Source organism: Argiope bruennichi, chromosome X2 (genome assembly GCF_947563725.1).
Source record: "Argiope bruennichi chromosome X2, qqArgBrue1.1, whole genome shotgun sequence".
In the NCBI taxonomy this organism is placed as follows: Eukaryota; Metazoa; Arthropoda; class Arachnida; order Araneae; family Araneidae; genus Argiope; species Argiope bruennichi.
In genome coordinates this window covers 131,235,149-131,262,451 of record NC_079163.1, presented here as the reverse complement: position 1 = coordinate 131,262,451, position 27,303 = coordinate 131,235,149, and the positions used below count along the sequence as shown (strand labels likewise).

Sequence of the window (27,303 nt, the reverse complement as noted above, 5' to 3'; positions counted from 1 at the left end):
CATTCTTACTTGCTATCAGCACGTCACTTGTTAAGAACAGACAACTGTTGGCTCATTTCAGAAATGTGAAAAAAAAATCGCCTCAACGACAGATTTTCCCTTCATTATCAATCATATATGGTTCTCTAAATGTTGTCTATTACTTTTATGTAATTATATTACTTTTATTACTAAATGTAAAGATTCTCTATTACTTTTGGATGTTTTAACCAGGGAGCCCATTTTAAAGAATATTGAGCAATCCAATTCATTTCGACTTTTTTTGCAATTCTAATTATTCTCCAATTCTCTCTGCTGTCTTCTATATCTTCATCAGTTTATATGTGCGTCATATATTGTAATGTTAAATGTGGTACTTTTTTTTCTTGTGCATGCAATGAAAAGTTTTATAGTGAGATTTATTTATAGAATGCAAGTTATTTTAATTTAAAATCTTATTTTCAGTGTTTCATGTGGGTTTGCTTTATATCAGTTTCTTTAAGTCTTGGATCAATATTTCAAATCACTAACAATACGATACAAAATGACAGAATTTTAAAATAAAGCATATTTCTGAAAAGAGTTTTTTTTCCCTGTAAAACATTGACTTGTAATTTACTTTAATCACAATTTAATTGCCTGGGAAGATGGCACATACACAACCTATAAAAAACTAAAATAAATTGACTTATTACATATGAATAGTCAACTTTTAAATATTTGACACGACTAATGCCAAATGCTTAAACGGAAATATTGGGATATTGATCCAATAAGTTTCAAAAGAAATAAATGTAGCATTGATATGTAAACAGAATATGTCCAATATAATTTTGATTTCAATTTTGTTTCAATAAGTTTTGAAGATACCAGTTTCAAGACCTTTTCATTGTTTTCGTCTGCAACACAATCCATTTTTAGATTGCTACTAGAAAACTTTATCATCTTTGTTCGAAACCATGTTGCAATAGAAAGCCATTCTTGTCCAAAAAATATAGATTTCTTAAACAGCATTTTTTTTTCAACATGGGCTCTTTATACTCGTTTGAGAAAGTGACAAAAAAGAATCAATTCATAGAATTCTAATTTCTATCTGATGCAGCCTTTAGCCTATTTAGGTCATTATTTGATAGAAGCTTCAGTTGCTAGGCAACAGTCTTATGAAGATAGCAAAAACACCAGGAAATGAAGGCAATTTTTTTTCTCCCTATTGTTTTATTCAAATGCACTAGTAATTATTTTATTAGTATTTGTTTCAGTTGATATCATTATCTTTACATGAAATGACGGTTGATTTGAACAGTTATGAAATTGGTATCAAATTTCAAAGAATATTCAAATCTTAAAAGTGTCTTTGTGTAGATTTCCTATTACTAAAATATGCATGTTTGAAGATCATATACAAAAAAAGTCATAATTCATGATGATTAAAAGTAGATCTTTCATCTAATATGGTTGACTGCAAAACCAGTGTGACATGATTTTCACCATTCACAAAAAAAAAAAAAAAAAAAAAAAAAAAAAAAAAAAAATGTTTCTGGGAGATACTAATTAGGAATCAAATGAATTCGACTTTAAATCAAGCATTTTTAGTTAAAGGTAAAAAATTTATCATTTCTTAAAGGAAACTGCAAATCTATAGATCCCACGATTATACCAAAATGAATGGATCTGATAAGAAAGGAAAAAATCTTTATATTAGATTAAAGTAATGGTCTTTGAAGAAAAATAGAAGTTACGTAATTCCAGTATCGTCTTATTTGATGTCCTAATACATGGGTAAAATAAATTTGGGGGATCGCAAAAACTACTGAATAGGTGCATTACATTTTGAGGATGAGTTGGGGCTCCTTCGAGTAGAATAGATGTTTCCTTGTACATTAAAATGATGCTTGGGAAATGTAATTGTGCATAGATCAAAATGCGTGCAAAATTTCTTCTGAAGAAAAAAAAATTCTGTCAACAGAAATCGCCATTGGCCATTAAAATGAAATTCAAGACATACTAGAAGAGCATTCATTATCTAAAGCAAAGAACAAACTATGATCAATATAAAATTCTTTTGACTCATCAACAAAAATAGGAATGCCAGTTGCAAACTGGTTAGGATCAGTTAGAAACAGTTGTTGAAAAACAGTTAACTCAATAATGAATTGCGAAGAAAAAAATTTAAGACTTCTATGAAACTTAATTGAACTGGAACTAGTATGCACCCAATCAAGATTATTCAAATTATTTTGATAACACGGGCAAACATTATACACATATTATATAAATTTGGAATACAGAGAATTTGTTTCAGTGTCTAAAGTTAAGAAGTAGGGAAAAAAATTGAGGAATTTTCTGAAAGTTGTGTTTTGAACACCATTGCAATATGTATACCTCTTTAAAGATATCTATCAAATATATGTGAAGTTTAATAGGAAACTCTTGCATAGAAAAACATTTCAAATGATATATGAATAGAATCCAATTCCCCCATAAGATATTACCATCGTTAGCTGATGTCGGAGTTGTATAATCAGTATTAATGTTATAGCTGATGTCGGAGTTGTATAATCAGTATTAGTGTTAGATGTAAATAAAAATTTAAGAATAAATCTCCTCAAGTGTCAATAAAAGATGCTGATTCTGTCCTATTTAAATCCTTTCTTTCATCAGTCTCAAGAAAATAGTAGTCCAAGAAGATGACTCCTCGTTGAATCGTTGGATTTCTTATTTTGCTTGCTTCCACGATTATAAAAGAACATTTTTTATTTAGTAGTCATTTTTTTATTAATAAGGGTATATTTTTGCAGGAACAAGATTTGTGGGAAAATGATATTCAGTCTAATCTGACTTCGTGGAAAGTATCTCATGAAGATGAGATTTTCTACGATATCTACAATAGACAACCTGAAGAAGAGGAGGAAGAAATCGATGAAGATGGTGTCGAATTATCGGATGATTGGCTGGTTTTAGATTTCGAGGAACCTAATGAAAATGATAGAATGATGGTAAAGTAAGATATTTGATTTTCTCCATTTGGAATACTGAGTATCCGCCATTTAGTCAAAAAAAAAATTATTTCGAAATCAATTATCAGAAAATTTTGACTCCTGCAGCGAATAAAAATATTTCGAGATAAAAAGCATTTACGTTTAAAGCCAAATTTATATGTCAAGTAAAATAAAGATTTGTAATATAAAATAGAAATATTTTTTATTTCATTTGGTATCCTCTATCTACATTTCTATATCTTGATATAGCATTTCTTCAAGTGATTAGTCAAGGACTTATGATAAAGGGGAAATGTGGTATCTTCTATTGGTCAAAAATTACTTGAGTAGCACATGAAGTAGAAATGTATAGAAGTATATTCTATTCTAAATCACTTTCAAAGTAAACACCTCTGTTTCTCTAAGAAGAGGACCTCCAGAAACCAGCTCGATCGCCTCAAGTACAAGCACTAAAGAACACACCTACGTTTGTTGATTTAGGAGAATACTAAGAACTTCTTCCGATTAATGTACCTTTAGCTATACCATGTCATAATCCTCTAGATCGCTCGGTGGGCAAAACTTTCGATTTTGTTTCCTAATCCTTTTTAGAGGTTGCACTAAGCCCAGGCAGGAACTTAGAGGTGTAATTAAAAATATGAGACCTAAAAAGAAACTATTTGTGACTAATTAATGACGTTCCATGTATTGCCCATTTAGACAATGATAAGCTAATACACATTACTTATTATTCACAATATTTCATGAAAATGTTTTTCGTACGGATGAAAATTTTGTCAGATTTCATTTAACATTAATTATTAAAATGTTATGATTACTGATGGTGATGGCGAGTTTAATTTATTTAGCTAAATCCTTGAGTTAAGGAGTCATAATAAAACGGGGACACATATTCTGTTAGTCATAATGACCTTGGAATACTTAATTGTCAACTGATGATGTAGTTAATTATTGTCCAGAGATCATGTTGATTTGCTTTCTTTCTTATTAAACTTTAGGAAAAACCAATGGCAGTGATCTTCCCGAAATTTTCTCGTTCTTTATCAGAGTTTCGCACATGAGCCTCTTGTGCTTCGTAGGAAGTGAAAGAAATATGCATTTTTGGACTTTTTTAAAATCTATTTATCGAAATCAATATTTGATACATTTTTGCAATATTATTTACATACCAAATTTCATTTATCAATGTCATTGCGTTTTTGAGTTCTATACATACGAATGGGCAGACCTTAATAGAATCGAATTCAAAATTTGACACACACCTATGCTTTATATGTTCAAATTACGCACCAAATGTTATTTAAGCAGATCGTATTTATTTCCTCTTAGATGTATTTCTAATGAATGGATTTCATTCGAAATTTCCACAATCATTTGTCTAGATGAAAGGGTTTGCAGACAGAATTCTAAAAAGGAATTTTTCGGACTTAAGCAGGTCTAAAAAATGAATATTCGTCGAAATCTAGGGTTCGAATTTTTTGACGATTACATGATTTTCTCTTTAAATACTTAGCACGCGAGAAAATAAAAATGATGTAGCTTGAGATGAAATAAAAGCATTTGTTTGATTTGAAGAGTTCGAAAAAAAATAATAGGATTAAATTAATTAGATTTGGTTTTTAAAAAAACCAGTTTGTTTTTTCGTGTTTGTTTAAAGTAATTTCAGCCTGTTAGTTTCAAATCTATAACCAATTGGTATTTTTCCGTAAGCTTTTGGAAAGAGTGCTTCTAACTAGAGAGGATTTCAATATAATTAGCTGTCTTATTTTGAAGGCATTAAACTTGTGATAGGTACCATTAAACTCTAATCACTCTATTTTTAATTTCTCTTTTCTTGAGCTTTGATCAAGAAAACATTTCTAGTAACTTAACATTTTTAACAAAGTATACTACTTTATGAATATTTCAGTGACAAAAAAAGGAATATTTTTTAAACAGAAAATGACCTTATCTGTTTTTAAGATCGGTGATGGATTTAAAAAAAAAATCATAATAAGGTTTATAAGCTGACATATTATCAGTAAATTGCGCCATGCCTTCTGAAAAAATCTTTCCAAATGCTCTTCGGAGCATACAGTTGAATTTAGAGCTACAAAATTTGTCACGCCGTTACCTTTTGGGTTATAAATGCTTTATTAGAAAGGGGTTTCCCAAAATTTTATTTAGGAATTAATAAAGATTCTTAAGCTTTTCTTCAATGATTATGTTATTGCACGCAATTCATTTTTAAACCGTTTCAAAACTCAAAATATAATAAGCTTTTTAGGGATATCGATCATATTTGTGTAAAATTATTTTTTCCAATTTTAATGAATTTTTAAAAGTGTTTTAAGTTATTTTACAACAATTCTTTCATTGACTTAGTTATTGGATTTTTACTCAATTACTACGCAACGATTTTAAATACAAGTACGTTAATTGTGTTACTTTACAGCTGCTGCAAAATTAAAACTAATTTTTAAAAATAAAGGTAAACAAATGACATCTAAAATATTATGCTACGATGTTTCGGGATAGTGTTCGCACATCCTTTCAATTTCATTTTCTGTCGTGATTATTCGTAAATCTATATTTAGCCAAGAACGTAAACGAAATGCACCTTACTAACAAGAATGCAGGCTAAAAAGAAACCATAGCATTCGCAGGAAAAATTTGGGATTATTCAAAAAAAAAAATGTTTAAACCTCATTTAATTATCAAATTCATAGGAGATAAATCTTTTCCGACGTGCACCTCTTTATGTTTAATTCGATTTCAACTTTCTACTGAGAACTCGCTAGTAAAATCACTCCTCGGGTCACATCTCAAAATTGTATCGCATTAAACATGTCATATGCAATAATCCATTTATATCCCCGAGAATTGCATGCGACTTTCTCTCTATATCACAGGATTCTTTTAAAGATGGAGCCTATTTTTTTTATTAAAATCTATGTATAAAATCTTTGGCCTCATTTTAAGTTTATTTTTCGATCAACATTTTTAAATGTGGAAAATTTCTGATTAAATAAACTAGAAAAACGTAAATGAAACAAATATAAAGGGTAATCTATACTTATAATAAAGCTCAATGTGTGTGTGTGTGTGTTGGCGTTCTACAGGCCAGGTCATTTGACATACAGCTATCAAATTTGGTACATGTATACCTTAGAGGTCGGTAATGTGCACCTGGGGTCCCTTTTTTTGAAATTTTAATTAGAATTTTAATTATTAATTAAAAACTAACTTTCCCGCCAAAAAAATCTTCCATTTTCCCCACCGCCAAATGAGTAAGGCTTCAATTTTTTTTTCTCCCAACAGTAATGAGGCTAGGGTTAACATTTTTCGGCGGATTATTTCAAACGATTCTGTTTATTTTCTTAATGTTTTATGCATTTAAAATTAAACATTGTTAATTAATCTATGTTTCAGATTCATTCTGAAGTACTTTGGAATTAAAATAACACAGAATAAAGGAAATTAAAAATATATAATCTGCATAGCGTTACCCCAACTTGGGTGGAAAAAATCACGCATTTGAGTTACCGGAGCTGGCGAAGAAAATTCACGCATGCGCATTCTGATTGTTGCCATGACAACCGTTATCAACGGATGATTTAAATTATTTTTAGGTTAGTTGCATGCTTTTGTAAGTAAATTGTATTTATGTTAGTTATATATTTTTTGTATATGCTTATAGTTTTAAGTACATCGTTTTTTAAGTAGATTTTTTTAACCTGTTTTCAATTATTTAAATTATTTTTAGGTTAGTTGCATGCTTTTGTCATTAAATTGTATTTATGTTAGTTATATATTTTTTTGTATATGCTTATAGTTTTAAGTACATCGTTTTTTAAGTAGTTTTTTAAACCTGTTTTCGACCGATTATTTTAAACGATTCATTTTATTTTCTTACAGTTTGATGCATTTAAAATTAAACATTGTTAATGAATCGATCTGTTCATGATGAATCTGAGAAAATTTTGTTGACAAATTCTTGAGATATGACATAACTTAAGAAAGATATTCTTTAGTGCCCATAAAGTTTAAACGCTCAGTGACTCTATTATCAGTAATCATATTATTAAAAAAAATGCTTTGTTTCAGTAAAAAATATTATTATATTAATTGCAGTTCAGTCATTTCCATTTTAATTTTAAGCATAAATTCTACCGGAACTAACAGAAAATTAGAGAGATACATATTATGTTATGGCTGAAGGACTTTATATTATTATGAGTGAATTACATGACTATCAAAATTTGAAGCTTTAAAATATTTGATGAAGAAGCTATTAAAGTAGGAATTACATAAAATATTTAATTATTAAAATTTTAACGAGCATTAAGATTGGCGAACCGGCTGGTCACCAAAGGCGGCTAGTTGGAAATAATTACGGTAGGCTAAAACTTTCTTGTACAAAACAAAAGTAAGTAAAAATTTAACAATATAGAAAAGACATTCACACGTTCAGTAACAGGATGTATGCTTGCAATTCGGATCAGCTATCTAATTACATTAATCCTTCTTCACTGTCTCTTAAATGTAATAGGCAAGCGCCAATGAACGAATTAGCACATACGAATTATTTAGAAAGCAGCTATGAATCCCAAGCATATCACTCAGCAACCAACGTATTAAAAGTTTGTGAATGCAATAATCATCCTGTGTGATTTGCCTTGGTGAAATGTGCAAAATCCATGCAGTAATCCATTGCACTACCAAGTGAAGCATTCTCAATAAGTTTCTTCTGATTTTGTTTTGTTTTGTTACACACAAAAAAAAATCATGAAGACAGAGTCACTGTCTCATTCCAATGATAAGAAAAACAAGAAGTAATTTCAGAAGATTTAGACAGTCACATTCACGTGTCTTTCGAACGACCATCAGTGCCTGATAGCATGTTTTGCGGTGTCAAATAGATTACCGCTATTAGTTGCCCGTATGGCCAAGGACAATTAGAGCAAATATTACATACCCATTCAAAATTTGAACTCTCTTTCCACATTGTATTCAAATTCGTTCTTCCTATATTTATTTACGAGAAAATGAGGGGAATTTATAATTACTACAATTATTTCGAATAAAATAGTAGTTAAGAATTTTTGACTCTTCCTTCTTAAAATCTTTCTATCTCTATTATTTTATTGAAATATATACATACTTTAAACAATAATAATGAGTGTATCCAAAGGGAAGAAAATTAGTGAGTGAGTGAATATTATTCTAGCGCAAGATCCATTCTCTGGATAAACTGCGCCGCAACTAGATGAAAACTTTAGTGCTGCGTCTTAAAACTTTGTTTAAAATGTTTATAATCTGTTATTAAAAAGACAACTACAAATTAAGAACAACGACAAGGAAAAAACAACATTTCAAATTTCTTTGATAAAACCCGCCTCCTTTAAATGAAAGAAAATGTTAAAAGGCGGTTTATGTCCAATTAAAAGCGGAAGACAAGGAACAACTGTATTAAAATACTTAAGACGCAATGAGTCCAGTGACTGACATTCGATCAATATATGTCTGATAATTAAACTATCAACACAACGACTACAAGTTGGTGGTGGCTGCTTTAAAAATGTATGTTTATGTGTTATTCTAGAATGCCCTATGAGTAATCGTGTCAGAATAACATCGCATCTGCGATTTAAGGAGGAACACCAAAGTTCAATAAAAGGTTTCACTATGTGTAGTTTGTTTTCTATCTCAAGGTTCCATTGGTTTTGCCAATTTTGAAAAAGCCATTTTCGTACGGAAGAACGTACATCAGTATAAGGAATGGATTGCTTTTGGGATTCGGTTGCTGATTTTGCAGCAATATCCACTATTTCATCCCCTTGGATACCCACATGTGAAGGAATCCAACAGAAAAGAATTTCAAAACTATTCTGACATAAGTTCTTAAGAAAATTCCTGATATCAGAAATATATGCATGATTGTGCGATTTTCCAATGAGGGCTTGAAGGGCACTCCAAGAATCAGAATAAATTATCACTTTTCTAAACTTATTCTTAGCAATATATTGTAAAACACAATATATGGCTGTGACTTCCGAGGTAAAAACTGAAGTAAATTCATGTAATTTGTGACTTACAACTACATCTCACAAGCAAAAGCATAACCAACGCGAGACTCGGCTTTGGAACCATCTGTGTATACAGGAATGTAGTCGCTGTACATGTGTCTGTGAGCAGAAAAAAGTGCTCTAAAAATGAAATCGGGAGTATTGGACTTTAGAAATTTTTTAAATGGATGAAGCAAAACAATATCATATTGACCCCAAGATGGTGTACAAAAAGGACTTTCGTCATGAATTTCAACATTATGGTAAGTTTCTGGTAATATCCTCAAAATACGTGTTCCCAGAGGAGGTATACAGGATCTGCTGACGTTGAATAGTGGAGATTGACAACAATTTAAAAACATTCTCCTTAAAGGATGAGATCGGTTTGATAAAACACGGAAATAGTAACAGGCGGACAACATGTTTCGTCTAAAAGACAACGAGGGTTCATAAGTTTCAACATATAGACTGCTAATCGGGGAGGTTCTAAATGCACCGCAGCATACACGCAGAGCCTGATGATGTACGTAATTAAGACGAGATAAATAAGAATTTCGAGCCGAACCATATACAAAACAGCCGTAATCCAATTTGGAGGGAATACCGCTTCGATATACTTTCAACAAACTAGTGCGATCAGCACCCCAATTAGTATTTGACAGAACTCGAAGGATATTCAACGATCGCAGACATCTGTTCCTTAAATCCATGATATGGGGGAGGAAAGTCAAGCGTTTGTCGAATATAACACCAAGGAATGTATATTGGTCGCATACAGTCAGAGGATTACCGTTCAGCGTCAATTCAGGATCTGGATGTAGTGGCCTTCTACAAAAATGCACGCATCTAGTCTTCTGAGCAGAAAATGTGAAACCATTGCTTTCGGACCAGGTTGCCATGTTGTTAATTGCAATTTGTAACTGCAGTTCTATAAAACGAATATCCCTAGCAGAACAGGAGATCTGCAGGTCATCAACATAGATGTTTTTATGTACAGTGGTTGGAATGGTGGATAGAATCTGGTTGATTTTTATAATAAATAGAAATAGAGTCACGCTTACTACGCTACCCTGCGGCACTCCTTCTTCTTGGCAATAAGCTTTCGACAGAGTATTCCCCAATCGGACTCTAAATAGTCTGTGTGCTAAAACAATTTTGATAAAAATAGATAAATTTCCACGAAAGTTAAAATTAAACAAATCCTTTAAAATTCCAAATCTCCAAGCTCTATCATAAGCTTTTTCTATGTCAAAAAAGACAGGCACTAAGTGATTTCTTCGTACAAAGGCATTTCTTATGTCTATCTACAAAGCTATAAGATTGTCAACAGTGGAACGTCGCTTCCGGAAACTACTTTGGAAAGGGGATATAAATTCATTTGTCTCTAATACATGGATCAAGCGAGCATTCACCATTTTTTCAAGAAGTTTGCACAGACAGCAAGTTAACGCAATAGGCCTGTAATTAATGGGATTTTGAGGGTTTTTATTAGGTTTTAATATAGGTATCACAATAGCATTATTCCATTGAATGGCGAAAACATGTTTCCTCCAGATTCTGTTAAATATATACAAGATATTGACCAAAGCATCATGAGAGAGGTGTTTAAGCATAGCATACGTAACTCCATCCGGACCAGGAGCAGTTTCTTTTGCATTTGATAAAGCATACTGTAGCTCGGAAAGAGAATTATAGAATTCAAATTATAGAATTCAGAAATCAGTATATGGCAGAAGTTTGGTTGTATGAAAGCGTCGAAGATTTCGTTCCCATCGACTTTTAATTGCAAGAAAGGGCTCTGTATAACTACTAGAGTCACATACGGACGCAAAAGCTTTTGCAAGAGTATTCGCCATTTCTTGCAAGCTGGTAATTTCTCTGTTGTTTATCTTAAACAGGAAAGAGAGACTTCGGGGTATATCCCACAAGCTTTCTTTACTCTGATCCACATTTCTTTTGCAGAGACAGAGGACTTGATATTAGATACGAAATTCACCCAACAACTTTTCTGACTTCGCCTTCTAATTAGTCGCGCCTTACTTTTTGCTTCACTATATATAATGAGGTTTCTTGTTGTTTGTTGCCTTCTGAATTTATTCCATGCTCTTTTTTCTCTTTGCCTAGCTTCAGTGCATTCTTGATTCCACCATGGTTTCCGATATTTTGGAAAGCAGTCCCCAGATTTAGGAATAGCAAAATCAGCTGCTGCTATCAATGTGTCAGTAACTAAACTAGCTACATCATTTATATTTTCAGCCGTTACCATCGTTTTTGTAATATTTGCCATAACAGAAAAAACGCCCAATTAGCTTTTGAGAACAAATAACGTGGTGAACGTTGCATTAGAGAGTTATTTGAAAAAAGGGGTTCTAAAAAAATAGGGAAATGGTCACTTTCCAATAGATCATTTCCCACTCTAAAATTAAACTTTGGTGCTAAAGATGGTGTACAAATAGCAAGGTCAAGTGACTGAAATGTTCTATTTTGCTTATGAAAATACGTAGGTCCTCCATTATTTAAGAGGCAAAGAGAATGAGAGTCAATTAATTCCTCAATTTGTTTACCACGAAGATTCACACGCTCACTACCCCAGAGAGGACTATGGCCGCTGAAATCTCCAACAAGAATCAAAGGAGGTGGAAGCTCATTTAATAAAGCATTGATGTCTTTTTGATCTATAGACACATTCGGTGTCAAGTAAATGCTGCATACTGTAATCAGAGAAGGAGCCATTATTCGGACTGCAACTGCCTGTAGATTCGTGTGTAGAGTAATAACCGACGACGGAATGTCCTGGGAGACTAGGAGGGCAACACCCCCAGATGCTCGACCAGAAATAACGTCCTTTCGAATGAGACTGTAAAGTCGAAATTTTTGCAAGATCTGATGGCTTAAGGAAGGTTTCCTGGAATGCAATGTAGGCGGGATGAGTTTCATTTATCAGATCCTTAATGTGAGAAATTTTATTACGCAAACCGTGGCAATTCCAGGAAAACAGAGCTGCCATTAATCTGGAGGTTTTTTCTTCTTCTTTATACCCTCTGCAGGAATTTTCTTGTGTGAAGCTGAAGAATCGAGCTCCATATCTGAAAATTCGGATGATGAAGTGTTAATTTTTAAAAAATCTTCGGCAACATGTCTTGTTGCAAGCGATTTCAGTTTCTTTCTGTTTTTTGCATTTTCTTTTTTTTGAAACATCAGGAAGTCATGGCGCTGATTTTTTTGGAGATAAATTTTCTGAGATTGTAGAATTTTTTTGTGCTTGAGCGGAGGTAGATGGTTGGTAATCAGGTGGCACTGGATTAGGTATACTCGCATCAGTTTGAGAGCAAGATGTGTTCTGAGTTGATTTAAGAGCAGATGAATAGGAAAAGCCAACTTTTGGAGTCCTATCATTCACAATTTTTCGGGCTTCCGGGAAATTTATATTATTTTTTATTTTGATGGAAATTATTTCTTTTTCCAAAGTCCACTTAGGGCAGGATTTAGAAAATACAGCATCGGAGCCAGAACAGTTGACACATTTCAGGATGTCAGATGTGCAAGCATTCATTTCATGGCCTGATTCTGCACATTTACCACAAACATTTTCATTGCTTCAACAACCGATTTGTGAATGCCCATACCTCTGACATTTAAAACATTGTAGAGGATTGGGGATGTAGGGTCGAATTTTGCAATTAATATAACCTCTTTTTATGGATTTAGGCAAAACCGGCGTTTGAAATATAAGAACAACATGTTGCGTGGGAACAAGTTTGTCACCTCGTCGAATATTAATGCGACGAGCTGCACAGACATTTTGATCTCGTAGCTCTAACAAAAGTTCTGCTTCAGAAACCTTTATAAAATCGGGTTCGGAAAGTACACCACATGATATATTCATTGTTTTATGGTACGATGTTTGTATTGGGAAGGAACCCAGTATTGTCATTTTACTGATCTGCAATGCTTGTTTCTCGGATATCTGTAATAGTAGATCACCAGAGCGTAATTTTTTTTTATATTTTGAACCTCACCAATAGAAGATAAAATGAGTTTATTAATAAGAAACGGAGAAATTGAATGAAAAGTGTTAGGTGTATGAATGACCATGTAACGTGTAGTAGATTTGGCTTCGACGACGTTAGAAAGAGACCCCATAGAATATTGATAATGATTCAGGTCCGGCGGCATCGACCACCGCGGAGCCCAACAAGGGATGGTAGTTGCCGGCTCTGGAAACTTTCCAATCTCGGCACTTGCCATAATGCTGACCAGAACCTATACGCTGGCAGTCACCTCCGGGGACAGTGACCACCCTTAACGCCAAGCCCAAGGAGTGACCCCTTCGCTTGATCCCCTTGAGCAACCCAGTCATGTGCCTAGGATACCGGCCGATCCACCGGGGACCTAAATGTACCACCCGTCGAATGGGTCGCCACGCACGGCCAACACGTGGGGTTTTTGGCTGTCCATGAGAAGCAAGAAGCAAACAGAGCTGCAACAGCTTCCCATGGAGAGCTCCCTCACTTGCCGTCGAGGGAAGGGAAAAAAAGCAAAAAGCAGAAGGCGCAGGGGAGTTTGAACATGAAGGGAGTAAAGATCCCTGGGTACCTCGGGATTGGGACACCCGTACTCACCTATAGTAGTTGAGCCCCTGAGGGGTAAAGGAAAGAAAATGCTGGATATACATAATTACATTGGAAACCATCGCATGCATTGGCATTTAAGATCAAGCTGATATGCACTACTTAAAACACTTCGATTTTTGCACTAAAGATTTAGATATTTGCAATGGTTATTTTGCAATTATTATTTTCTCCTTTTTGATACACAACATGTAGGATTTTATGAGTCACCCATGCTTACTGATTTGAAAATGGGTGTGAGGTTTATGTTTCGTCGCTTACCATCCGCTACATAGCCTTGAAGCGAAGACGCGGTACATGCTTCTATTTTTCTGTCAATCTGGTTGAATTATTTTCATCCGCATAGTGCATCCAGAAATCGAACGAATTAAATTTTTCTGAATAAAATTTAATCTATATTTTCGTTACAAATAATTTTTCTTTCAATCACCGGGTGTAAAATAATAAAATTAAAAGGTTTTTCAAAGTATTTTAAAACTTTTTCCTTATAAATCTTAAATACGTTTGTCTTAATTTTGACGTATATCCTAATCAGTGCCTGATTTTTAACCAGCAATCAAGAGTGGACTTTTCAATGTAATTCCAGATTAAAAGGTTGATGTTTTGACTATTTTTTTTTTTTTTTTAAATTCGTCCTATTTTTGCAGCAGTATTTTCCAGTTGAATATCTGAAACGTTTACCTTGCGGCTGGCATAGATATTGTGCCAGTAAATTTTTTCTCCCTCTGTTAATGAGCTAGTAGAACTGCCATACTACTGAGTTATTATAATTTAAATCTCCTCGCATAGCTAATCTTCAAGATTTCATAACGCTCAACAGATAATTTTATTCTTCGGCTTAATTTTATTCACGAAGTGTAATGTTTAAATCGATAGCCAGATATAAAAAAAAATTATGCTGGGTAAGTCGAGATGAATGCCCCAAATTTATAAGTGTACTACGCAAAATGTAATAAATGTATTCATTAAAAATACACATACATACAGAACAAATATAAGCAGATTTGGAATGTAGTCCTCATAAATGCTCGACATGCGCTCCTTTTTGTTACACGGTTTATATCAAGTCCGAAATGTAATTCCTGTCCAACTATGCGTAGCATGTATATATCGAAGCTGGTGACAACAGCTATGATATAGGCTTTTAAATCAGTTATGGTCATTGGACCTGGAGGCATAAACACGTGATCTTTTACGAACCCCCCTATGAAAAAATCGAATTCAGATGTGCTGCATTAAGTTTGGCAAGAATTACATTTCTGACCTAATGCATGCCGTATAAGAAAAAGAAGCGCATGTCGCAGGATTACATTCAAAACTTGCTTATATTATATCTGCATGTATGTGCATTTTTAATGAATGTATTTATTACATTTAGCTCAGTACACCTAAGAATTTAAAGCATTCATTTTGACTTGTATTTATAGAGAAATTCGAGAAAGATAACAGATCATACATATCTTCCAATGGCTAGAAACGAAGAAAGGCACTTTCCTCTTTTTATTTTCAAATATACAAAAAGAAAAAATCGCAATCGTCAAGAAATTCAGTCAAAATTTCGACGAATTTCCATATATCACATATCCCCCTCCCCAGAATCCGTGAAACAAATTTTTTGAATTATTTCTGTGATGTTGTTTTTGTTGTTATTTAATGGTGCAAGGGCCCCATATAGGTAAAGGTAAGATTTTAAATATCATAATTGAAAAATGACCTTAAAAGCATAAAATCCAGTATAACAGAAATCAGAACAAATATAATAAAAGTTAAAAAATTTCAAATGTGAGGGTAAAAATCAATGGTCTTCAAATATTTAAAAAGGTTGCAATGGAGACGTTCTCCAACCAAGTCACAAATATGGGTGACGAGGCATCAGAAAAACGTAATCGATGGCGATTAAAAGATTGGCATTTGGTTAAAATATGGATGACCGTATAATCAACATTACATGATGTGCATAAAGGACATCTTTCACCAAACAAAAGATGCTTATGAGTGAATCGGGTGTGGCCGATGCGGAGTAGAGTCAATTTGACACGCACCGGAACAATTGGCCATGGTTTTATGTTGGGTTTAATATTATATAATTTATTTGAGATTTGAAAATCCCAAAATGTTTGCCATTCTAGGCGTATGTACGAGAAATAACTCTTCTTTATATCACAATAAGGAATTGGCCGCCGCAATAAAGTGGATGCTGCTTTTGCTGCATCATCAGCAATTTCGTTTCCAACTATACCGACTTGACCAGGAATCCAACAAAATAAAATCTGAATATTCCTGGAATTCAGTGTTCTTAAAAGATGAAGTATATCCCAAACCAAAGAATGCTTAGAATTTTGGGGTTGGTTGAGAGAAACAAGAGCGCTCATAATATCTGAGTATAAACAAAATTTACGATCATGTAAACTTGAAACTTTCTCAAGGGCGAGGAAAATCGCCGTTAGCTTAATTGTGAAAACTGAACATGAGTTTCGCAAGCGGCAACTAAAAGTTTCTTGATCAATGACAGCCGAGGACCCTGCATGAGCAGTTGTTTCTGAACCATCAGTAAAGATGGGAATGTATGCAGAAAAATTATCACCATGGCTTAAGGAAGAGAGCTTTTGGAAAACAACTGGAGCTGTATTTGCTTTATCATACTGTGAAAAGGGATTATGGAGGGAGATTTCTGGGATATCCCAGGGTGGAATTGACAAAAAAATCTAATTTATGGATTTGTAAATCCGAAAATTCAAAATCAGTAAGCATTCTTTTAGTCCTTTCATAGAAAGGAAGGATGTTCAAAGGACGAGCCATATATAGTCTTGACAGTCCAACAGGCACAGTTATATGCCGTATAGGATGATTTGAATGACTCTGAAGACGAAAAAAATATTGAGCGCTTAACTTTTTTTTTACCCAAATTCAATGGCATTTGGTTACAAACTACATACAAACTATGCACAGGTGATATTCGGAAAGCACCAGAACAGATCCGTAAGGCAGAATGATGTATCATGTTCAAATGTCGTAAAATAGTGAGCATAATCAATACTGGAGAGTATAACAGATTGATAAATGCGAAGTAAAGATGTCCTGTCTGCACACCATGATGTTGTTGAGAGGACTTTCAAAATATTGAGGGATTTCTCACACCTCTTTCTCAAATGAAGAACATGAGGAAGAAAGGTAAGTTTTCGATCAAAAATAATCCCCAAAAAATTTATCTCTTGAACTACTGGAATATTAACATCTCGTATGCGTATTAAAGGATCAGGGTGGAGTCCCCGGTTTCGACAAAAATGTACACAACGGCTCTTTTCAGAAGAGATCGTATGCCCATTTTCATCACACCAAGCAATAAGTTTGTTGATAGCTCTCTGAAGTTGTCTTTCTATTAAAGCTATATTAGATCCCTGACAGGAGATCTGTAGATCATCCACAGATAATGTTCCATAAATGGATGATGGTAAAACATGAAGCATTTGACTTAAATTGAGAATAAAAAGGGTGACACTCAAAACACTTCCCTGAGGGACACCCTCATTTTGAATAAAAGAATCAGAAAAAGTATTAACAGTACGAACACGAAAAACACGAGTGTTTAAAAAATTCTGTATAAAATTTGGTACGTTACCCCTAAAGCCGCAGTCAAATAAAACACGAAGGATTCCGTATCTCCAAGTACGATCATACGCTTTCTGTATATCTAAAAATACAGAAACAAGATGGTTTCTGTTTACAAACGCGTTACGTATTTGCGACTCAGGATACACAATATTATCAAAAGTAGATCGTCCACGACGAAACCCACTTTGGAATGGCGGGATGCATCCATTTTTCTCCAATTCATGAAGAAGACGCGCATTAACCATGCGCTCAAGGGTTTTGCAAAGGCAACTTATCAAAGCGATTGGTCTGTAATTTAATGGGTCTTTGGGATCCTTCCCCGCTTTTAAGATTGGAACTACAGTAGCTATTCGCCACTGGGTTGGAAATAAATGTCCACTCCAAATTCTATTATATAGACAAAGTAGGTGCGCAAGAGATGTTTCATCTAGATGGCGAAGCATACTGTACGTAATTCCATCAGGACCTGGACTAGTATCTCGAGTTTGGAAAAGAGCACTTTTCAATTCATTCATCCGGAATTCGCAGTTATATGGAAAATTCTCTCGAGTCCTGAACTGCAAAATGAATTGTTCAGCTTGTCACTTTTTTGAAAGAAAAACTGAATTGTAAGAACCGTTGCTAGAAACGTCTGCGAAAGTTTCACCAATGACATTAGCTATGTCAAAAGGCGAAGAGAATGTAGACGTTTCTGTACTCAAAACAGAAAAATCGAATTCTTTATAAATGCCATTAGCGGCTTTGACCTTTTTCCATAACTGCGCACTAGTTATAGTGGATGTTATTGAAGATACATATTTAATCCAGGATCCTCTCTGGCTGTAACGTCGGATACGACGAACGTTTTCCCTTGCTTTCTTAAATTTTCCATATTTGGGTACCTGCGAAAAATTCCCCACAACTTTCTTTGCTTTTTATAAGCATCGCGACAAGTCTCATTCCACAATGGCTTGCAAAATTTTCGTGGAATAGGAGATCGTTTAGGTATGATTGCATTAGCTTCTCCTATAATACAGTTAATAACATTTTGTACAGCATCAATAATGCTGCTAGAAGTGATCATAGATTCAGGTAACACTGCATTCCTACTAAATTCAGCCCAGTCTGCACATTGAAAAACGTACATTTGTGGAGAATTCACCAAACTGTTACATTTTGAATGGGATACAATCAAGGGGAAATTATCGCTGTTGTAAAGATCACTTGCAATTTCAAAATTCAAAAAGGGAAGGAGTGCTAGATAACAAATAGCCAGATCAAGGGAATGAAACGTAAGTGTGGGATCGTGAAAGTATGTCTTCTCGTCATTGTTCAACAGACAGAGACAGTTATCAGAAATGAGTTGTTCAATCTGTCGCCTAAGGGAGTTTGTACTCTCAGAACCCCACAAATTACTGTGCCCATTGAAATCACCTAATAATATGAAAGGTAATACGAAAGATCAATAAACATATCAAGATCCTTTTGAAGAATAGCATCATTTGGTGGTAGATAAATGCAGCAGGCAGTCAACAGGTTTCGAACATGAACCTCCACTGCCACAGCCTGCAAAGATATGTGAAGAGGAAGGGTGTAACTAGGATAGAGATTAGATGTTAGTATACAAACTCTGCCTGAATTTGGAGCTCCAATATCACTATCCTTCCTTACTGAGTTGTATCCTAGCAACTTTAAATAAGTATTTGGTTTCAAAAAAGTGTCTTCAAGTGCAATACAGATAAGATGTGACGCATAAGATAAGTGCTTTAAGATCTGCAATTTTCGACCTGATGCCGCAACAATTCCAAGAGAGGAAAGAAACCATTAAACAGCTTTAGGGGGGAACTTTATTAATGACAGTATATTGAGTTGCTTGCTGATCGTAACTCATTTGGATATCTTCTTCATCCTCTGAAGGATGGATTTTTAATAACTCTGTACTTGTCGACGGATTACCAAACAAAGATGGTAAATCCTTGGTGGCGAGACCAGCTTTTCCAAGTTCTAGAGCAACTGATCTTTTGATTTCAAATATTTAAGAGAAGATCCCTGTTTCGAATGTTTTAAATTCAGATATCTTTGGCATCTAGACACTTTTTTTCTTGTTTACCTTGTTTGGCCGTTGTTCTGCTATAGCACTATCAGAGATTCGATTTGAATCAGTATCAGTTGTTAAAATGGCAACACGTTTAGTTTGTGTTCCAGATACTGAAACAGATTTTTTAATGACAGATGCATAGTTTTTCCCTTCTGTGGGTGTTTGAGCTTGCACCAGGCGATTAGCTTGAGGAAATAATGTTGTTTCTCACTTTAATAGTGACAATTTCTTTTTCAAGCTTCCATATAGGACAAGAGCGAGAGTAGGAATTATGCCCAACCTGCAATTCACACATTTTTCATTAGATATGCGGTCAGAGCTATCGTGGCCGACTACTGCACAACGGGCGCAGGTAAGTGTCTTGCGGCAATTAGCTTTAGAGTGGCCAAAACGCTGGCAATTAAAACATCTCAAAGGATTCGGTATAAAAGGCTTAACTGGCAATTTCATATAGCCTGCCTTTATAGTCTCGGGTAACTTGGGAGAATTTAACGTTAAAATTAAAGGTTTGGTTGGAAGGAGCTATCCATCTCGCCGAATATTGATGCGACGCACATGAGTCACTCCTTCGGGTTTAAGCTCATCAGTGATTTTTTCCAAAGTATCATTTAGTAATTCTCCGCAGGTTATCACACTTTTAGAGGAATTCAAAGTTCGATGAATAGTTACATTGATTTGTATTGTTGCTAACGCCTTTAGTTTTAAAATTTGTTAAGCTTGTTTACGAGAAAATTTACCTCAACAAGTAAATCTCCAGAACATAGCTTTCGTATAGAAGTAACTTCGCCAATAGTGCTTACAATGTCCTTTTGAACAAAAAACGGCGATACCGAATTAAAAGTTTCTGTTTCAGTTGAAACTCTCTGTATGACAAAAAATTTATCAAATGGTTGAATTTCAATAGAATTTTCATTGTGATGCACACTGAAGCGAGCACGTTTGGATTTCCCCATATGATACTGAAGATGATTCGGGCCCGAAGGCATCGCCCACCACGGAGCCCAACAAGGGATGGCAGTTACCGGCTCTGTGAATTACCAACCTCGGCACTTGTCGTAATGCTAGCCGGAACTTATAAACTGGGAGTCACCCCCGGGGACCCCTTAACGCCAAGCCCAAGGAGTGACCCCTTCGCTTGATCCCTAGCAGACTAACTACTCAGGTGGCTAGCTACCAGCCGATAAGTACACCGGGGACCACAGTGCACCACCCGTCTAATGGGTCGCCAAGCACGGCAAATGGGGGTATTTGCTGTCCATGAGAAGCAAGAAGCAAACAGAGCGGCGAACAGCTTCTCATGAAAGCTCCCTCTCCTACCCTCGAGGGAAAGAAGAAAAAGGTGACAGCAGAAGGCACAGAGGAGAGTAAACCTAAAGAGAGTAAAGATCCCTGGGTACCTCGGGATTGGGACACCCGTACTCACCTATAGTAGGTGAGCCCCTGAGGGGAATAATTTCTGTGAATACGACTCAAAAATTCTGTGTTAGATGAATGAAAGCGGTATGTAGTTTTTGTACTGAATTTACAGATTATGTTAAAAACGAACGAACTGCATACACAAGTCCCTCTGTCCGTGACAATTACAAAACGTAAAGAACTATGCTGATAAAATTTGACACAAAATTTTAATATTTAAAGTATAAATTCGAATCAAAATTTGAAATGGAATCTTCTATGAGGGGATCGTCTGTCTGTACATTCGCATGTATATAAACGAGATAACTTAAAAACGTAACGACTTAGACACTTGAGATTTGGTATACGATCTGGTTGCTAATGAGCACTCAGAGCGTTCAAGGTCTGAGTGCTCATTAGTGAGGATATAATTTAATTCAAAAGTATGCACAAAAAAAAGCCTACTGATTTCCCTTGAATTTCTATCTTAAAATGTATTCTTACAAAAACTAAATACTGAGTAATAAAAGTATGATAATAATTAAGCGACGATGTTTAACAAAATCATAGTAACTCTGTAGTCAAATTATTATAGTGAATGAATTCGCCTTTAATGCAAATATTTTAATGAGCTTTCTTATGGAAGGAATTAATGCTTAGAAAATTGATTTCTCTTTAAATTATAAACCAAACGTATGTATAATCGCCTCATTACTTATTCCAAACCTTTTAAAACAAAATTCGGCTGGGATTTTTTTTCTTTCCTTTAAAAAATTCATCTAAATTTGTAAACTGGTTTGGATGAAAGTAAATTTAACAAATTTGTTTTCAGTTATACCAATAGCGAAACTACCAAATAATGCATTGTAGTTCATCCGATGGCAAAAGTAAAAAGTGTTATTTAACAAGTTGTAACAAGTTTAAAATTTTGGACAACGATATTATTAGTATTTGTAATATCATGGGTGATTAAATCTTGAGCTAGAAACGAAGTACCTTTTGTGTTTACTTATGAAAAATAAATTTTAAAATAACTCTGCATTAATATTTATAGAACACAAAGCTTAATTCCTTTGTATTCTATATTTTTATGCTGCGTCGAGAATTTTTTACTACGTTTTCTTCAACTGAAACCAATTTTTATAGTACTTAGTTTTTACCTTTAACACCAGGTGGCGTTACGACACAACCTTTCGCTTGGTTAAGTGTTAGAAAGCACTATATATTTTAGAGATCATATATAGTTCCAACAAATCATACCTCATTTTGTTTAAGGTAATTAGTCATAAAAAAGGCTTTCAAATTATCAGATTACTGTTTCATTAATGGTGTTTTGAAAATGTGATTTTATATAATTTATTTTCAAATATCTCATTTATTCAGTAGGAAAAAAAAAGGCATTAAATTCTTAATAAAAAAAGATTTCTAAAAATTTTTTTTTCCCACATAGTACACGAATTTAATTCTGAAATACGTTCAAAATTCTTCAATTTGAAAGGAAATTTTAAGGTTATATTTTGAATACGAGAAAAAAATATAAGATTTTCACAGAACATTCTAGTGTATAAAATTGACTGCTGAAATTTATAACATTTTATGCAATTTACTAATACATTTGAAATAATATGTGTATACATATCTGCATTTCTTGATGAAATTCTGAAATGTGCCAATATAAGCATGAAACTAAGAAAAGGCAGTGATATTATCAAGTGTAATAAATTGCATAGGATTTTCCTCTTCCAATTTAACAAGAGAAATTTTGTACATCATCTTGATTAGGCACCTCAATATTACAAATCCTTTAACATAAATTTTTTTTCCCATTCCAACTGTCTTTTGGTTTATATAACCCGTGTGTTATCTATTGTAATACTCATGATCACACCACTTAATGGAGGGAAATGATTTTTTTCAACACTTGTAAGTGTGTTTATTGAGAATGATCTGCTCGATTACGACAGATTTCTGACTAATTCAAAGCAAATAGTGATTTTTTTTTTCAAATTAATAACTGATGAGAGTAATGCGCCAGAACTTCCTTATTCATTTTGATGCCACGCAGGTTTTAATGAAAGGTTTTCAAATAAAAACTGAATAGATTTTTAACTATAACAGAATTTATTCGCATCCGTTATGTTTATTTAAACTATTTTATATCGAAATATCTTTTTAGCTTTTTTTTTTTTTTTTTTTTTTACTTTTGCTTTCAATTTTGTAAAACATTTAATAATTTTTTATATTATCAAACAGATCATTTTTATGCAAGCAAAATATATAACTTCTTGCATTTCAAACGCTATTCATTTTTCTATTAAAAATAAGTGTTAATTTAAGTTTAATTCCAATATATTTTAATATCATGGAGAAAGCTTGCTCCATCACCTTCTACAATAATGTATAGTAACCTCCTTACAGGAGTTGAGTCGCCATCTAGTAATGCATTTTGAAGTTAAAAAATAATTAAAACTAAACAATAGAGTGTGAAATCAACACGTTTCCCATCAGTTAAGATTTAAATAACACAGGAAAAAAGTTCAACATTTCAAATAAGGATAAACGGATTGTAAAGTCAGGATAATTCATTCCGTATTGCATTGGAACCGCGCTGAAGATAAAATGTCAGAATGTCTGTTAAAAACAGCTGTCTATTTTAGTACTTTTTTATATGGAAATTTTTATTTTTAAATCTTGTTATATGAAAATTGTGTTTTTAGTATACTTTATCGTAAGGTATTTTTGCACCGTTATTGTGCTATGAGAGAGTTCAATTTGATTTGAAAAAATATATAATTAGAAATTCAATTTGGCCTGTGAATAGGAATTTTGAGCTAAAATAAATTATTTTTATATTATTTTCAAAATCCATACAGAACATTTCTTTGCGTTAATGACTAAATTAGCTGAATAAAAAGTAAAAAATAAAAATAAAAATAGTATGTATAGTATAAAAAGCAGTATGTCCCCTTTCGATATTGCAATCTTCGAAAGAGTTCATTCACTAATCTTACTAGGTACGTTTGTATTTTTTTCAAACAGATTTTACGAAATTTTATTTATTCAAAATAAATGAAATCAGTATGTTTTCCTTATTAGTCTCAAATGCGCTACAATTAGGGGACCAAAAGTTCATACCGGAATACCGGACCAAAAGTTCAATACCAGTATTCGGTATTTTTTAAATCTTAATACCGAGATACCGGTTTTAATACAGGTATTAGAAATTTTAGAAAAAGAAAGAAAACACAGGTGTTTCTTTGTTTTATTCGCCAGTTTTGTTAGAGAGTGTAAATATCACAAAAAATAATTTGTAACTTATAAATTATAACAGTATATAATCACAAAAAAGTAAAGAAACATCTTATTTATTTAAATCACAAAAAAAGTGTAAATATCACTATTCAGTCTGTGGTACTATTACAAATTTTTGAAAAGTGATATTAAAAAATATAATGCATCAATTGTACTGACATTAAGCCTGAAAAGTAATTTTGTGCAAAAATTACCAGCTGTCGAAAACGCTCTTTCGGCATCTACGCTAGTTGGTAGTACTGTTAGCAATGCGCGATATACTTTTTCCAAGTATTTACCTCTAAATCCCTCATTTTCAAATAAATCGATTTCTCGTCGGTTGGTTTTGGATATAGCTGATTTCTGTATTGTATTTTGATTCGTTGAAATTTTTTTATTTATCGCTAATTCTAATTTTTGTTCAAGAGACAATTCCTTTTCACAATCGACAGTAGTGACATCATAATCTTCGATAATTGAACCGAATTCTTCTGAATGTAGATAGGGTTGCGGGAAAAAAATTTAAGAAAATTTACTCTAAACTTAATAAGATTTGAATTGGTTATTTTCTTTTCTTCATTTTCATTTTCATTTTTAAAATCATTATAATTATGTAAATACCGTCAGACATTTTCTATTTCGGTATGCCTTTCTTCTGTGCGATTTTTCAATGTAATATATAATTTTTCAGATAGTGATGTGTGCGGTTCTTTCAGTGACTGCAACATGAAATTTATTGTTGCATTAGCTGTTAATAAATTAGAATCTCACCGACACAATGCCTCAATAGTCAGTTTTATTGGAAGTAGGGCTGATATAGTTCTGGATATTAAGTCGAATTCACTATCTGAAAAATTAATTTACAGGTTTAAGTCGATTATTTCTTTTTGGATTGGACTTCTCAGTTTCAAAAATCGTTCCATCATTAGGAGTAAACTATTCCAGCGTGTTTTAGAATCTAATATTAACATATATTCTGTTTTATTTTCAGTTAGTATATATTTTAGTAAAATATCCTTTTTATAGAGGAACGTTTAAATATCTTAAAAAATTTTCGAACTTTATAAATTATAGGTAGCAATTCTTGATAGGTTAATCTTTCATCCTCATTAGCAATATCTTCTTCAACAATTACATTGTCATTATCTTCATTGTCAATATCACTCTCACTCTTACTCTTTTCAAAGTTGGAATCCTAAATTTCTATATCCACAGTATTTGGATTCTTCTGTTTTTTACTTTTTTGGTATAATACATCTATTACTCCTAATTGAATTCCATGTGCATAGCACAACTGCTGATTTGCACCAATCAAGTTTCCAATTTTTTTCATAATTGTTGCTCCATCAGTCCTTAAGGATACAATATTTTGTTTCAGGGATAATCCATGTTTCGCTCATTTAGATTTAAGCAATTAATTAAGCCGTTAATTAGTTAATTAATTTCACCCGTTATGGAGACATAAAAACAAAAACGCATACTATTTTGCTATGTTCGAGAAAGCTGAACATATAGTGGAGAAATTTTAAAAAATTCTAATAAATACCGAAAAACCGATATTTAAACTTGTAAATACCGGTATTACAAAATTGTACAAATGGCTCAAAATACCGGTATTCGGTATCCCGGTATTGCAATCCTTAGCTACAATATTGTTAGAATATCACGACATTATACTGTATTCAAAATACCAAACGACATCTTGTAGGTAGAATGTAATTTCTTGTGTATTGAGAGTAGCTTTCTAGAAATACTCTTTCAAAATTATGGGATAAATACGATTTTTATAATACTTAAGATTTCACCAAAATATTTTTATTTGCAGATTTGCTAAAAATATAGGTCAAATATGTGAAAAAAAAATTCCTCAGATTCATCACAAACTTCGTCGATTAAGAAAAATGCGACTGTTCTTTGTATTACTAATTAAAACAAATGCTGATGCAATAATAATTTCATTAGGTTGCTAAACGAGTCATTTTATATTTCTTAAAAAATGCTCTAGCACTATTGTCTTTTTATATTCTATTCACGCAAAATGCCACACAATCTATCAGAGGTTTCTAATAACGCCATTTCTTATACAGAAAGGGAAATAATTGCTGATAAGCGCAGTGTAGGAACGATAAAATTGCTCTTACAGATTGGAAGTAAATGAATAAAAATGTTGATAATACAAAATATATGTAAAAAGAGTCTAATTATTAAATAATATAAATATTATCCGATTCTATTAGCAATATTCAACGGAATTTGAATCGTTTTGGTTTCATCATATCTTCGTACAGTTTTTCTCCACATGTCAGAACACTTTCCTGTTAAATTCATTGTATTGAGACATATCTTAAAATAAGAAAGGTTTTTACTGTATCTAGGAATATTCAACTTTTCCTTTCATATCCTCGTATCTATTTTGATGGTTTTTCTATAATGGAATATAATTTTATATTCCATTTTCCAAGAAAATTTTATATATAATTAGAAACACAGGAAGACGCATTTTTAATTTGAAATGATTTTCACAACGTTGAAGAATAATATTTTTATTTTCCATGGTTGAAAGTGGCGAAATGTTTTTTGTTGTTTCTACAGTCACAAAAGTCTTGATTCAGAATGTTGAAAATTTGAAAAATTTACGTTCTTCACAAAACTCTTTTGGAAACTTAAGGCAAGAGCTATATTCTAATTCAATAGAGGAGACGCAGACATCTGCAGAAAAACAGGTAAGGTTTTAGTTTATTTGGGGCTCTGGTGAGTATTTGATCTTTTTACGAGATGAAGAAATCGCTTCATTAGGGGAAGATATGATATACGATTCTTATTCTACCCGTTCTATGAAGTTGCATTAATATTCAAAATAAAAATAATGGTTGATCCTGATCTAGTTTGGTCGAAAATGGGCATTCAAATTGAGGTCTTTAACCACTTAAAAGAGAAAAGATGTCTCTGCCAATTATAATAGTAAGAGGTGTTTTTCCATCTGATGGAAGAAAGTGACTACAAATTCTGTATGCATATGAGAAAAACTTACTTCTGAAATTATAAAAATTCTTCAGTGGGTATGTTAAAATATCTCTGATCTTTAACAGCTGCAGCAATTTTTTTACTTGCTTTTATCTTTCTTCACATTTGGGCCCTCGTACCTTGTAGAATTCAATTGAAATGGTGCTGCTATTACTTAGTATGATAGTTTGTAACAGATAGATAGTAAAATGTTCGTAGACAATTCTTCATTCTGGTGAGTTAGAAATGTTTCAATTCTAACATGTTAG

At 33.1% G+C, this 27,303-nt stretch overlaps 1 protein-coding gene across 2 annotated transcripts in view; it reads left to right on the top strand.

The window, feature by feature from the left end:
• Positions 1 to 27,303, top strand: part of LOC129960737 (uncharacterized) — a 53,340-nt gene that overhangs the window by 5,634 nt on the left and 20,403 nt on the right. For both annotated transcript variants that reach the window (XM_056074348.1, XM_056074349.1), the window contains one exon: positions 2,778 to 2,980. In XM_056074348.1, coding sequence (XP_055930323.1) covers positions 2,778 to 2,980 — 203 coding nt within the window. The remainder of the gene's footprint in view (positions 1 to 2,777; positions 2,981 to 27,303) is intronic.